Source organism: Odocoileus virginianus, chromosome 17 (genome assembly GCF_023699985.2).
Source record: "Odocoileus virginianus isolate 20LAN1187 ecotype Illinois chromosome 17, Ovbor_1.2, whole genome shotgun sequence".
NCBI classification, from domain to species: domain Eukaryota; kingdom Metazoa; phylum Chordata; class Mammalia; order Artiodactyla; family Cervidae; genus Odocoileus; species Odocoileus virginianus.
The window spans coordinates 41,678,217-41,690,535 of NC_069690.1; the positions used below are offsets into that span (position 1 = coordinate 41,678,217).

Genomic DNA, 12,319 nt, shown 5'->3' on the forward strand with positions numbered 1-12,319 from the left:
GTGCCGGGGCACCGTGGGTTCAGGGGTGCCGGGCTTGTGGCGGGACCGCACCCGCGCCGGAACAGGCCAGGATCCCGGCGCCGCAGCCAGTCTTTCTCCTGTCCTCTCCCGCCGCCAACCTGACTCACTGCACCTGCTTCCCTGGGCTCTGAGCCACGGAACCCGGCCTGCGAGTAAAGAGCTCAACTCGCTCTTTCCTGGAGCTGTCGGCCGTTGGCCCCGGTCTACCTCTGTGCTTCGTCTCTTTGGAAGTTAGAACGGAGCGGCAGGGGACCCCCAAGTTTATGCATAGATGCACGGCTAATGTTTTGCCATATTCCAGAAGCTAGGTAGGGTAGAAGTGCATCAACCAACATTTGCCACGACTGTGCTTTTGAAACCTGAAATGGAGCTGCTGAACTGCTTCTAGTGGCCGGGGGGCCCCCTCCCTCTGCCTCTTGCCTTTGGGGTGAGGTGTCTAGCTAGGAGGTCCCTTCCTTGTTCTTCTGGAACACCCCCAGCCTCTTGGTGGGCAAGCAGGAGTCTCCCCGTTGGGAAATCCTTTCTCCTCGGGTTGGCCTTGGTAGGCCCTGAACTGTGGGTACAGGGGTTGGAGAACTAAGAGGAGGAAGGGATCTGCTGCTGCCTTTGACATCTGGGTATAGGGGGCACCGCCCCTCCTGCCTGCCCTGAACCCTAGGGCACCACAGAGAGGAGGATCCAGGTGGACCCCAAAGTCCCAGCCACATCTTTAGAGGTTGGCACCCCCCAGGTCTTTCTCCCTTCGGGTTGCCCCTCTCCTCTCTCATGCCACCTTGGCTAAGACTCATTAAATGAAACTTTATCTTATCTGGGTTCTGTTCCTTCATTTTCATAGCAAAAACAAATAAAAAACCCACAAAGCTTTGCTAACTTCTCATACATATCTTGATTTCTTCTGTGTAATTGGATTGAGGCAGAAAATACAGGCAACTTGTAAATGCCAAGGAGAGCCCCATACACAGAAAGGCCTGCTACAACCTCCCACCCCACCCCTGGGCAGGAGGGGCCTCCAGGACCTGAGTGGAGCCTTTGCTTGTCCCACTGCTTCCCTACCTGCGTCATCTTCCCTTGGGCGGCTTCTGATATAAAGTGGTTCTAATGCTAGAAGATTCTGGTGGAGGAATTCACCCCAGATCCAGGGCTTTCTGCCCAGTGTGGGGATTCATGGTAGGCAGAAGTGGGGGTGTGGATTTATTAGAGGGGGTCAGGCTGTCTGCTGCCATCTGGCTGTCTACAGCTCCAAACCTCATGTGTCAACAGCTTCTGATGTGTGCCTCTTCCTAAGGTGCTCTTAGAAAAAGATTTCGTTTTTGTGAGGTTGCTATTTAACTGAATGCCTACTATGTGGCGGGCAGTGTGCTAGCCCTGGTACATATTCTGCTTCGTCTTTGTTACAGGCCAGTAAGGTGGATCTTAACATGCCCTACCTTTTGAAAGAGGAATCGGGCTCATAGAAGGCTCTTGGCTCCCTGTCATGAACAGTGGGGCTGGCTTTGAAATCACATCCATCTGAACAGGGCTGCATTGTGACATTCTCCTTCCTCTATTAAAATAAATAAATAAATAAATAGAATTGTATTTTACAATCATACAAGTATAAAGACAGATATAATCCAGGCTGGACTAAAAATTAAAATATTTTATTCAATCCTAGAAGTTCGTTTTTTCTTAGGATTTCAACAGAAATCCACACCTTTTTTTGTGAGTCCCTACAAGTACTGAGAGCCCTGAGAGTGAGCCCCTGGACCTAATGGAGAACTGGACTCGGTGTCTGATCTCACCTTCCTTCCTGGGGGTTACTTGGGTGCCAGTGGTAAGAAACGGCCCCATCTAACAGCCCAGCCCTCATTTTGCCTTGTCTTTCATCACATTTGAGGACATTCTAAGACAATTGAGTCATTTACCCCTTGTACCCAAGAAAAGATTGCCCCCAACAAAATCTTTTCTAACCCAATTAAAACGCTGCTGCCGATAAGGTCTGTGGCCAGGCCAGGCTGCTGCTTCCAGGCTGTGGACGTGTGTGGTGTCTGGTCCTCATAATGAGATTAGGCCTGGTGGCCTTTCAGTGAAGCCCCCCGGGCTCAGGGAGGGAGAGCGATGCTTGTTGGCACGTTCAAACCCTGCGGCAGCTCCTGGCCCTGGTTGATCAAGTTAAGTGGGGTCTGGCTGCAGGTGTGTGGGGGCAGGGTGGGGTGACGTCACAGCCCGAGGTTCCAGAAGCTGCCAGAGACCCCAGATCCCCATGCTGTGCTCTGACGGGAAGGAGGGCAGCCGGGTAAGGCCCACACGAGCCCGCACAGGTGCTCGGTCTGGTGGGCCAAGGAAACCTTTGGGCCAAGGAAGCTCGGTGGGCTGCTTCCAGGCCCTTGACGTTGCTGCCTGCATGGCGGCTCTGGGAACACAGGAGGCCCCAAAGCTGCCAGTGTTCTGAGGAACCACCGTCAGGAAAGAGGGAAGGGCGAGAGAAGGAAATGCAGGGCTAGGATTCAAAGGTATTTGCTTACTAGGGAGTGAATCCCAACTGATTTCAGGGTTAGCAGATGCACCCGTCTGTGGGTGAGTCGGATTCCAACTCGAGTCCTTGCAGTATCTTCTCTGTACCCCTCGTCGCTGGAAGCAGCCCATCTGTGCAGAGATGTGCTGTCAGTTACACTGAACCAAAGAAGTGATAGGCAGTTATGCTGCTGAAGGGGTCTCAGCTCATTTTCCGTGAAGCACAGAATCCGCTCGATGCTTTGTCTTTTCTGTATATCTGGATTTTTTTCACTTAGATCTTATTGGCTGTGAGTTCAGCTGAGGGGAACCTACAGGTTCCTTTCTCCTTTGTGTTTTCCTGTCATCCCTCATACTCAGGTTTAGAATCACCTTCAGATTGGAAGGGTCTACAGGGGAAACTGCTTAGGTTTCTGTGAGTCCATGGTCATTCTTCATCTCTGACTTCCTCTGGGATACCTCGTTCCTGGGGCGAAGTAACCAGGAGAGATGCCTCTGGAGCAGCTGTCATGAAGGTCCTGCAGTAGTCTGTCCCCGTCACTTCTCTCTAACCCGCCCGTTTCTACCTGTAGCCTTTTCTCCCCAGAAAGCCCACGGGGGACACCAATGCTTGAAGTCATGGTGGGTCTGAGCTGCCTTCGAGTGGGTCCTCGAGGGGCTGAGGAGGGCCCAGGAGGATGGCATGGGAAGGGAGAGGCTGTCCCAGGGCCGTGCTTCCGAGCAGAGTCAGGTCCTCTGAATCCTGGCTTCAGTGCTGAGGAAGCTGTCACCTCTCACCTAGTTGCTGGCGTTAGAAAGCGCAGAGCCACACCCCTAGCGGGCGTCCCCTGTAGGATGGCCACTCCAGCGCGGATCCAGCGTGCACAGCGGAATTTACTCAGGGGCCCTTTACTCTAGAATCTGCCTCTGCTCTGCCTCTTGTCTGCAAGGCCCCGGAAGGCGGGGGCCACGTCTCGTCTCTATGTTCCAGCATCCAGCAGTGTGGCAACTGCTTTGCAGGCACTTGATAAACAACTGAGTTGAGCAGCTCTTTGCTGCGGATGATTTTGGACAAGTCATTTATCCTCTTGTCCAAAATCACCTGCAACAAAATCCTCTTGGGCTTCTCTGCTGGCTCAGATGGTAAAGGATCTGCCCACAATGCAGGAGACCTGGGTTCGATCCCTGGGTTGGGAAGATCCCCTGGAGAAGCAAATGGCTCCCCACTCCAGTATTCTTCCCTGGAGAATTCCATGGACAGAGGAGCCTGGCAGGCTACAGTCCTTGGGATCACAAAGAGTCGGACACGACTGAGTGACTAACACCTTCACTTTCACTATTTATCCTCTTTGAGTCCCAATTTACTCACGTGTCAAATGGGGGTAATAATCCTGTTATCATCACAGATTACTGTGAAGACTGAGAGAACTCAGGAAGAGCTGAGGAGAGCAGGGCTCCCGCCCTTGAGGCACAAAAGCTCCCATCTCCAGGCTACCACCTCAGGGTGCAAACAGCACTGGAGTGCTGACAGCACTGGGGTTCAGACTCCCAAGGGAACTCACGAAGTTTTCAGTGAGGACATTAAAGCCACGTCTTGTCATCACACTGTTCCTTGGTGTTTTCAGCACCACCAAGTGAGTCTCCATTTCTCAGCGGACGCTGCTGGGGGTCCTACAATTTTTTTCTTTTTTTTCGGGCACAGCTTGCAGCATGAAGAGTCTTAGTTCCCCAACCAGGGATCAAACCTGCACCCTCTGCATTGGAAGCTTGAAGTCTTAACCACTGGGTTGCCAGGGAAGTCCCTGTCCTACAGTTTAACCCAACACTGACACTACCTAACTGGAGACAGGGTTAGATCTCACAGGTTAAGGGCTTAGTCCCAGGAGACTGTCCCCTGACCCCATTCAGATGCTAACTGCAAGTCCAGGTTGTCACCTGTGCTGCTGACTAACAGGCTACAGATCAGACCTTACCATGACCCCCTTCTCGGGTTCAATTAATTTGGGAGAGCAGCTCACAGAACTCAGAGAAATTTGCTACATTTCTGATTTATTATTAAAAAAAATCCCAGCCAGATGAAGAGGTAAGTGGGGTAAGATCTGGAAGGGTCTGGAGCACTGAAGCTTGTCCCCGAGGAACCACGTGGATGCGTTCACCAACCCAGGAGCTCTCCAAACCCTGTCCTTTGGGGGTTCAAGGAGGCTTCGTTATACAGGCCCGACTGATTAAATCATTGGACACTCCTGGCTGAACCCAATCTCCAGCCCCGCTCCCTCCCCAGAGGTCAAGGGTGGGACTGAAAGTTCCAACCCTCCGGTCCTGAGGTTGGTTCCCCTGGTAACCATTCCCCAGTTTTCTAGGGGCTCTTTAACATAATGTAATATTAACATAACAAAAGAAACGTTTACAGCTTTCTTCACATTGAAAATTCCTACGGTTTTAGATGCTTTGTTGCATACATTTCTTACTATAAATCAGAGTGCCACGGCTAAGAAGTGCCCATCTCATGATGAGACCGCTTGGGAAGGGAAAAAGCTGGCTGTGGCTTGTGTCACAGCGAAGCGGCTCGGGACCCAGGAGTGCCGTTCTCCGCAGCCCTGAACCCCCCTCTGTCCTCGCTATCTAATGGGCGGGCAGACTGGTAGGCCGGCTGGGGCAGAGCCCATTCTTTCCGCTCTTCCTAATTCAGAGCTAATCAGATTCTGACTGTGCCCGGGCTCTCAAGAGGAATCTAATAAAGGAGAGGAGGACAGCATCTCTTTATTCAGAACAGTCTTCCTGTTGGAGTCAGCGCAGGGGATCAGATCCCTGAGGACGCCCAAGGGGGAGGCGGACGCAGTCCCTGCCTGCAGGGAGCTCACAGGGCTCAGAAGCAGAGAGGCCCACGTGGGCTTGGCGCAGCGCAGGACCGGGGTAAGTGAGCCCTAGGCCAGCCTTGGGGCCACAGAGGAGGGGAAAGGCGAACAAAATGCCCATTTCAGGTCGTGGGGCGAAGCGAAGCATGGGGGAGCGTGAGGTGGACGGGTTACCACCAGGTTGTGCTGTCAGAGCCTTGGCCGGGAGCATCTCCTCCCAGTGGACTTGGCAGGAAAAGGGTGGCGGCTGCGGGTGGAAACCTGGACGGGATCGGTTGAGGAGCTGGCGTTTGACCATCATGAGTTGGCGGCCCTTTGTGCCTGGAGGGCATCACGACTGGGGAGCTGGCTCTGTCTGTCCCCGAGGGTCAGGCAGGCCGAGGAGGGTAGGGAGATGGGGGCAGAAGTCCCAGGCCCTGCTGGGTGGTGGCAATGAAGGTGGCTGGGAGGGAAGTGATGGCGAGACCTGGGGGAGACGGCCACACTGATGACCTGGGAGGTCAGGAGAGCAATGTGGCTTTGGATGTGCTGACCTTGAAGTGCTTGGAGGATGTCCAGATAGAGGTGTTAGTGGACAGCTAGAAATGGGGTTCAAATCTGGAGGAGAGGCAGACTGGCAGTAGTTTCAGCAGCCTCCAGTGTAGGGGTCGAGGTGACAGATGAGCAAGCAAGAGTTCCTGAAGGCTGGCATCACTGTGTCCAGGGCTTCTGGAAGCAGGTGTTCCCACCTGCAATGGGGGTGCTTTGGGAAGGTGTTTTGACAGAATGTATCCAAAATCTAAAAAAAGAACCTAGCCCTTGCTCAGGATCCCATTTAGGAATTAAGACAGGTGTGCAGAGATGAGAACGTAGTGTTGCTTACTTAGTGAAAAGTTGAAACCTGACTAAATATTTAACAGGAGATAGGGGATTGGTTAAAATATGAAACTGTCATGTAATAAGACAACCATTATGTGGATGTATGTTCACTGACACGAAAAGATGTGCGTGGTCTAGAATAAATGAAAAAAGGTTAGAAATTGGTATGGTCATGTTTCTGTAAAAGAAAGTATGAAAAGGATATAAATCAAAACATTGATTACTTGTAATTTCTGTTTTGGTTTTTTTTTTTGCTTATCTGTATTTTACTACAGGGAGTGGGTTATCAACACTGCCTGCCCCCCCTCTTTAAAAAACGGTGGTACTGCCGACAGTAGTCCAAGGTGGCAGAGGGAAGTGGGGGTAAAGACGGTCCGCTCACCAGGAGGACACGGCCTGATCGACCGGACACTAGCTCTCTTGAGCTGCACAGGGTAGAGGGTGAACAGTGAAAGTGAAAAGTCAGTCACTCAGTCGCGTCTGACTGTTCGGGAGCCCACAGACTGTAGCCTACCAGGCTCCTCTGTCCATGGGATTCTCCAGGCAAGAATACTAGAGTGGGTAGCCATTTTCTTCTCCAGGGGATCTTCCCCACCCAGGGACTCAACCTAAGTTTGTTGGCAGATTCTTTACTGTCTGAGCCACCAGGAAACCCACTGTGCTCAGTACGTATTAGGAAGGATCCCACAACGTATTAGTCAAATCTCTCTGCTCAGCTGCTGTTCTCTGCCGGTAATAAGGAGAAGGAGGGTGTCTCCAGGGCCACTGGGAGAGGCTGGGGTAGTGCAAGAGGCAAGCCAGGGGAATGGAGTGCTGGGCCCCCTGGGAGCCCTGGCGGAGCCTTTCTGTGGCCACAGGACGCTGGCACCAAGGCTATACTTGCTTATCCACTGCCTCCTCTCCTCCCATCCCCCCTGGCTGCCACTCCCGCCCGAGTGTGGGAAGAACCAGCAGGTTCCGGGTGAAGAGCTGGCACACAGGCCTTTCGGAGCTGGGGCCTGGCTTTGGCGACACCGAGGACTGCGCAGAGGAGCTGGGAAATGCCTCCCACTGGTCCCTGAGCTTGGCTTCCCCGAGCCCCACTGAGACCTCTCCCCTCCCTTCTGCCCCCATTCCTTGTCTGCTGGATGGAGCGGTGACACGCATGCTCTCTCACCGAGTCCTTGCAAGCTACATGACCCCAGGAGTCCATTCTTACCTTGGAGGGCTCAGTTCAGGAAGCCTGGCCTGGGAGCAGTGCAGGCCCACTGCGCCAGGTGTGGCCGGGAGGAGCAGGTGGAGGCAGGAAGGCAAAGGGCTGCTTGAAGGCTCCTGTCTCCCAGGTCCTTCCTGGCGAAGCAGCTCAGAGCACATCCCTCCACTGGCTGCTTGCCACGCTGCTGGGGGCTGCCCTGTCGGCAGGACTTCTCTCACCTGGGGCTGGAGCTGAAACAGCAGGCCAGGGGGAGTCAGGCTCCCATTTCTCACCCCAGGTGCCCTTTATGGTTCATCTGGAGGAAAAATTCCTGCATCTTCAAGGAATGTGCTCACTTCTCTTATTTTACCCATGAACCTGACTTGAGAAAACCCAGGGCTTCATGAAACAGAAAGCACTGCCATGGGGCCCTCCTGCTCTGCCCAGAACGTGGAGGAGCTTGACTTGCACCCTCATTGCAGGTGGAAGTGCAGCCAGGTGCGGTCCGGTTCTGCAGGAAGCCAGGCCCCTCCCATTGGGCTGGGCGCTGGCTATAAGAGCACAGAGGCCAGGGGAGTGGGCTGAGAGGGAGGCGGCAGGGCCAGGCATGGGGCGTATCTTTGGAAGCTGTGAGCCATTCTTCTGAGCTTTGCCATCTTCTCCACAGTAGCCGCCTCAGCATGGAGGGCCCTGCCAGCCCAGCACCCGCCCCCGGGGCGCTGCCCTACTACGTGGCCTTCTCCCAGCTGCTGGGCCTGATTGTGGTGGCCATGACTGGCGCCTGGCTTGGTATGTACCGAGGCGGCATTGCCTGGGAGAGCGCCCTACAGTTCAACGTGCACCCCCTCTGCATGATCATAGGCCTGGTCTTCCTGCAGGGAGACGGTGAGTCTCTGGCTGACACCACCTGGGAGCGGGTTTGAGGGACCCTTTCACTCCGGAAGCTGGCTCAGAGCCTAGGGACACTGGGAATCCAAATCAGGGCCCCCCGAGGCTGCTGGGTGGCAACTCTTTTCTGACTTATCCTAGCTCTTTCACCTCGTGCTTCAGCAAGGAGCATCCAAGGGTGTGTGTGCTTCATATAGGGAGGCCCAGGGGCTAGGTGGTGAGCAAGACAGCATGTGCGTGTGTGTGTGTGTGTGTGTGTGTGTGTGTGTCTGGGGAGATGATGAACTTGGCAGAGCTAGAGCTCCTCTCTCTGGGGTAGGATCCAGCCTGTGGTTGGCCATGCACTCTGCCTCAAAGCCAGGGGGCCATGGCCTTCTAGTATCAAGAAAGCTGGATCTACGCATTCTTCCTCAAGGTGGTCCCGGTGTCAGCAACCCCTTCAGCAGCAGACTCCTAAGAGGTGTTCCCCAGGCCCCCTGGCCCTGACCACCTCAGCGGGAAGAGGGAGAATTCACTTGGGATCACAAGGTTCTGCTTTGAGAACCAGGGGTTTCCCAACCAGGGAGCCTGCTTGCTAAAAGTAGTGGATCTATGATCAGGCTTCAGTGCTGGACAAACTGAGGACCATCAAAGCTCAGGGGTGAACTCAGAAGTACGTGGCACCTTGGAGTGCCTGCTTGATGAGCCTAAAACAGAGCCGGGAATACCCGGGGACAGCTGATAAGAAGCGGCGGGGTGGGGGCGGGAGGGCACAGGAGCCTTGCTTCCTTCCCGGTTCTTGTGGCTGGGGTACCTGGACAAGCCCTAGACTCAGGTCCCCTCTGCAGCCGGGGGTGTGTCTCCTCGCTGCCCTGGCCGGAGGGCTGCAGGCTGAGGTTAGCATGCTGACCTTCCCTTTCTCACGGCCCACAAGCCCTGCTGGTTTACCGGGTCTTCAGGAATGAGGCCAAACGCACCACCAAAGTCCTGCACGGGCTGCTGCACGTCTTCGCCTTCGTCATCGCCTTGGTGGGTGAGTTGGGGGCCGGTGCGCCCTTCCTCCACCTCTGCTGACTTGGGAAAGTAGCTGCTTCACTCTCCAGTCCCCCCCACCCCCCCAGGCAGGGACACTGGGTGTTGGCAGCCACCGAGCCGGGACTGGAGCCCAGAAGTCCCGGCCAGGCAGGTTTCCCTCGGGTCACCGCATCCCCTCCGTCCCCGTCGGCCGTGTCCTCACGTGCCCCCTGCCTCCCGCCAGGCCTGGTGGCGGTGTTCGACCACCACAGGAAGGAGGGCTACGCCGACCTGTACAGCCTGCACAGCTGGTGCGGCATCCTGGTCTTCGCGCTCTTCTTCGTGCAGGTGAGTCCTCGGCCCCACGGCGGCGGGGAGGGCGGGGAGCAGGGCCCGGACCGGCCGTGGCCAGGTGTGCGCCCGGGGCGTCCCCGGGCTGCGCGGAGCGGGCGCAGCTCGGGCTCCGGCAGCACCTCGCCTTTCCTCCCAGTGGCTCGTGGGCTTTAGCTTCTTCCTGTTCCCGGGCGCCTCGTTTTCCCTGCGGAGCCGCTACCGCCCGCAGCACGTCTTCTTCGGTGCCGCCATCTTCCTGCTCTCGGTGGCCACCGCCCTGCTGGGCCTGAAGGAGGCGCTGCTGTTCGAGCTCGGGTGAGCGCCCCCTCCCGGCGGCTCTGTGCGGGGCCGCCGAGCCGGGGCTTTTCTCCCGGGGGGCGGCGGGCGCGGGCTTGGGACCCCAGGGCGGCTTTCCGGCTGGGGCGCACAGCTCTGGGCCTAAGGGCGGCGCCCCAACCCCGCAGGACCAAGTACAGCACGTTCGAGCCCGAGGGCGTCCTGGCCAACGTGCTGGGCCTGCTGCTGGCCGCCTTCGCCACGGTCGTGCTCTACATCCTGACCCGCGCCGACTGGAAGCGGCCCCTCCAGGCGGAAGAGCAAGCGCTCTCCATGGACTTCAAGACGCTGACGGAGGGTGACAGCCCCAGCTCCCAGTGACGGGGGTCCGTCCCGCAACCGCCGCTGAGGGTCCGGGCAGGGCTGGGCACAGCGGAGGTGGGGGGTGGGGGCAGTCCTGCTCCTTGAGCACTGATTTTCGGGGTTCAGGGCCCTCCGCGTCCCGCCCCGCGCTGCGGCTGCTGCCGTTGTTAGGCCTGAGCATGCGTCCCCCCGCCCCTGTTGCCACCCGACTTCCTTCCCAACATGGAGCTGCTTTGGGTAAGGCTCTGGGCCTAAACGTGTCCGAGAGTGGGGGGCGCTCCCTCCTCGAGGCCGCAGCGAAGCTGAGACTTGCTTTGTGTGACCCCGAACTCCTGCCAGGAGTCTTGCGGCCCAGAGGACCGGCGCTCTGAAGGGGCCCAGCCTCTGGCAGCGGAGCTAGTGACATTATATGTGAAATATGCTGGTATCAGGGCCAGGTTCCCCAGGAGAGGGGAGGGACTCCCTGGGACTTTCTGGACCCAGGCTTCGGCCCAGCTGCGTTCTGGAGCCTTCCCTTTCTTTAACCCTTTAGCCCCGGGGCGGCTTGCCTTGGGGGCCATAGACTTGGGACAAACCTGCCCTGAGCCCCTTCAGAGGGCAGCCCAGAGAAGAGGCTGGAGGTGGGCCTGGGGGGGCGCTGGGCCACCTGCAGGGGCTTCTGTCCCCGAAGGCCCAGGCCTCCACTCCTGATCCTCAGACCTCACGGGAGGCTGCTCTGACAAGAGGGCACATACCTTTTCCCGTTAAACCAAAAGCTGCCGCTAGAAAAGGATAAGGTGCCCCCTTTCGATTTCCATGAGGAGGGTTCGGGAGGACGGTCTCCTCCTCTCCTACCTGCAGTGGGTCTTTGCAGGAAGTTGGGACCAAGATGGAATCAGATTAATCCCCTCCCCCAACCCCGTGAGTGTGTAACGCTGTTAGCTGAGTCGCTGTTTGCCTTTGGTCTAGAAATAACGTGATTAGAGCATTGATCTGTGCTTCTTGGACTTGGCAAATGCTGTCTCCTGTTTTCCTCATTTTCTGGGCTTTGAGGAACATGACACAGTTTCAGACAAGACAGAGTTGACTTAAGACATTAATAAAATTTCCAGTTCTGACTACCATTTTTCAGCAGCTGCCTCTCCCAGCTAAATGCTGCCTTGGAGAAAGGGGGCTTATCGCCTCTAACACTCAGATTCCTACAACTCGGCCTTTGCCGTGGGTCCTGCCTCAGGCGATGCCGCTCCTCGGGGCAGGTGGCGGTGGTGGGCGCCCTCCCCAGCGGGGCTGCCTGCTCCCCACCCCCACCCCGTGGGCGCTCCCGGCTCTGCTGCAGCCGCCCCCCGCCCCCCACGCCGTTTACACTGTTCTTTGATCACCTGGTATAGGATGTTTACCCGTGGGAAAACTCCACCTTAGACCAACTACCAGGTTAGGACTATGTATCTCCCTTGCCAGAACGGCACAGAAACAGAACCTTGGATTTGCAAAAAAAAAAAAAAAGAAAATAGTCTGAACACTGGCCTGTTTTCCAAAGCATATGCTGGATAACTAATGAGCCAAAAAGCCCCCCCCCCCCCCACCCCCAGCCAAGCTGATCCGTGGTGGCTTGTTTTATTTTGCCTGTGGCCAATCTTCAATGAAGTACAGTGTAGTGCTGGCACAACAGATGATTCAATAAATGTCTACAGCAGATCTCTGGCCTGTTATCTTCATTTCCTGTGGCAGTAAAAGGAGCCAGCTCTTTTAGCAGATACGTGAAGTTTGCCTACCAGGGTCGAGAGAAACTGCATATCCCCAGGCTGGGCACAGAAAGTAGTGACTCATGCTGTTTATCACTTCAGAGCACTACAGGCTCTGAAATGGTCCTCGCTCTGGACCCAGTGAGGGAGGCTCTTCCAAAGGGTTAGAGAAATTCTCTTTCCAGACAGGGTGTCCCGGGGGGTAGAACCGCAAGAGCCTGACGCGACCTTGGCAAGAAGTTGCCCTGAATATTCCATTAACCTTTTTTGTTTTAAAAATGTCTCAAAAAACAAAAATATGTCTCTTCATTTCTTAAGAGGAGCAAAGCTTTGAGAACAAGCGGAGATTCCACTTTCGATCAATC

The 12,319-nt window shown here is 55.9% G+C and overlaps 1 protein-coding gene across 6 annotated transcripts in view; it reads left to right on the forward strand.

Annotated features, from left to right (window-relative positions):
• Window positions 1-11,907, forward strand: part of CYB561 (cytochrome b561) — a 33,063-nt gene extending 21,156 nt beyond the window's left edge. For 3 of the 6 annotated variants that reach the window (XM_070479541.1, XM_020898917.2, XM_020898916.2), the window contains exons 2-6: window positions 8,048-8,265; window positions 9,182-9,280; window positions 9,506-9,609; window positions 9,752-9,909; window positions 10,059-11,907. In XM_070479541.1, coding sequence (XP_070335642.1) covers window positions 8,061-8,265; window positions 9,182-9,280; window positions 9,506-9,609; window positions 9,752-9,909; window positions 10,059-10,251 — 759 coding nt within the window. In that variant the 5' untranslated portion in view covers window positions 8,048-8,060 and the 3' untranslated portion in view covers window positions 10,252-11,907. Of the gene's footprint in view, window positions 1-5,185; window positions 5,407-8,047; window positions 8,266-9,181; window positions 9,281-9,505; window positions 9,610-9,751; window positions 9,910-10,058 lie in introns of those variants that run through there. The other 3 variants (XM_070479544.1, XM_070479543.1, XM_070479542.1) reach the window with 2 other exon arrangements.
• Window positions 11,908-12,319: the final 412 nt, after the last annotated feature.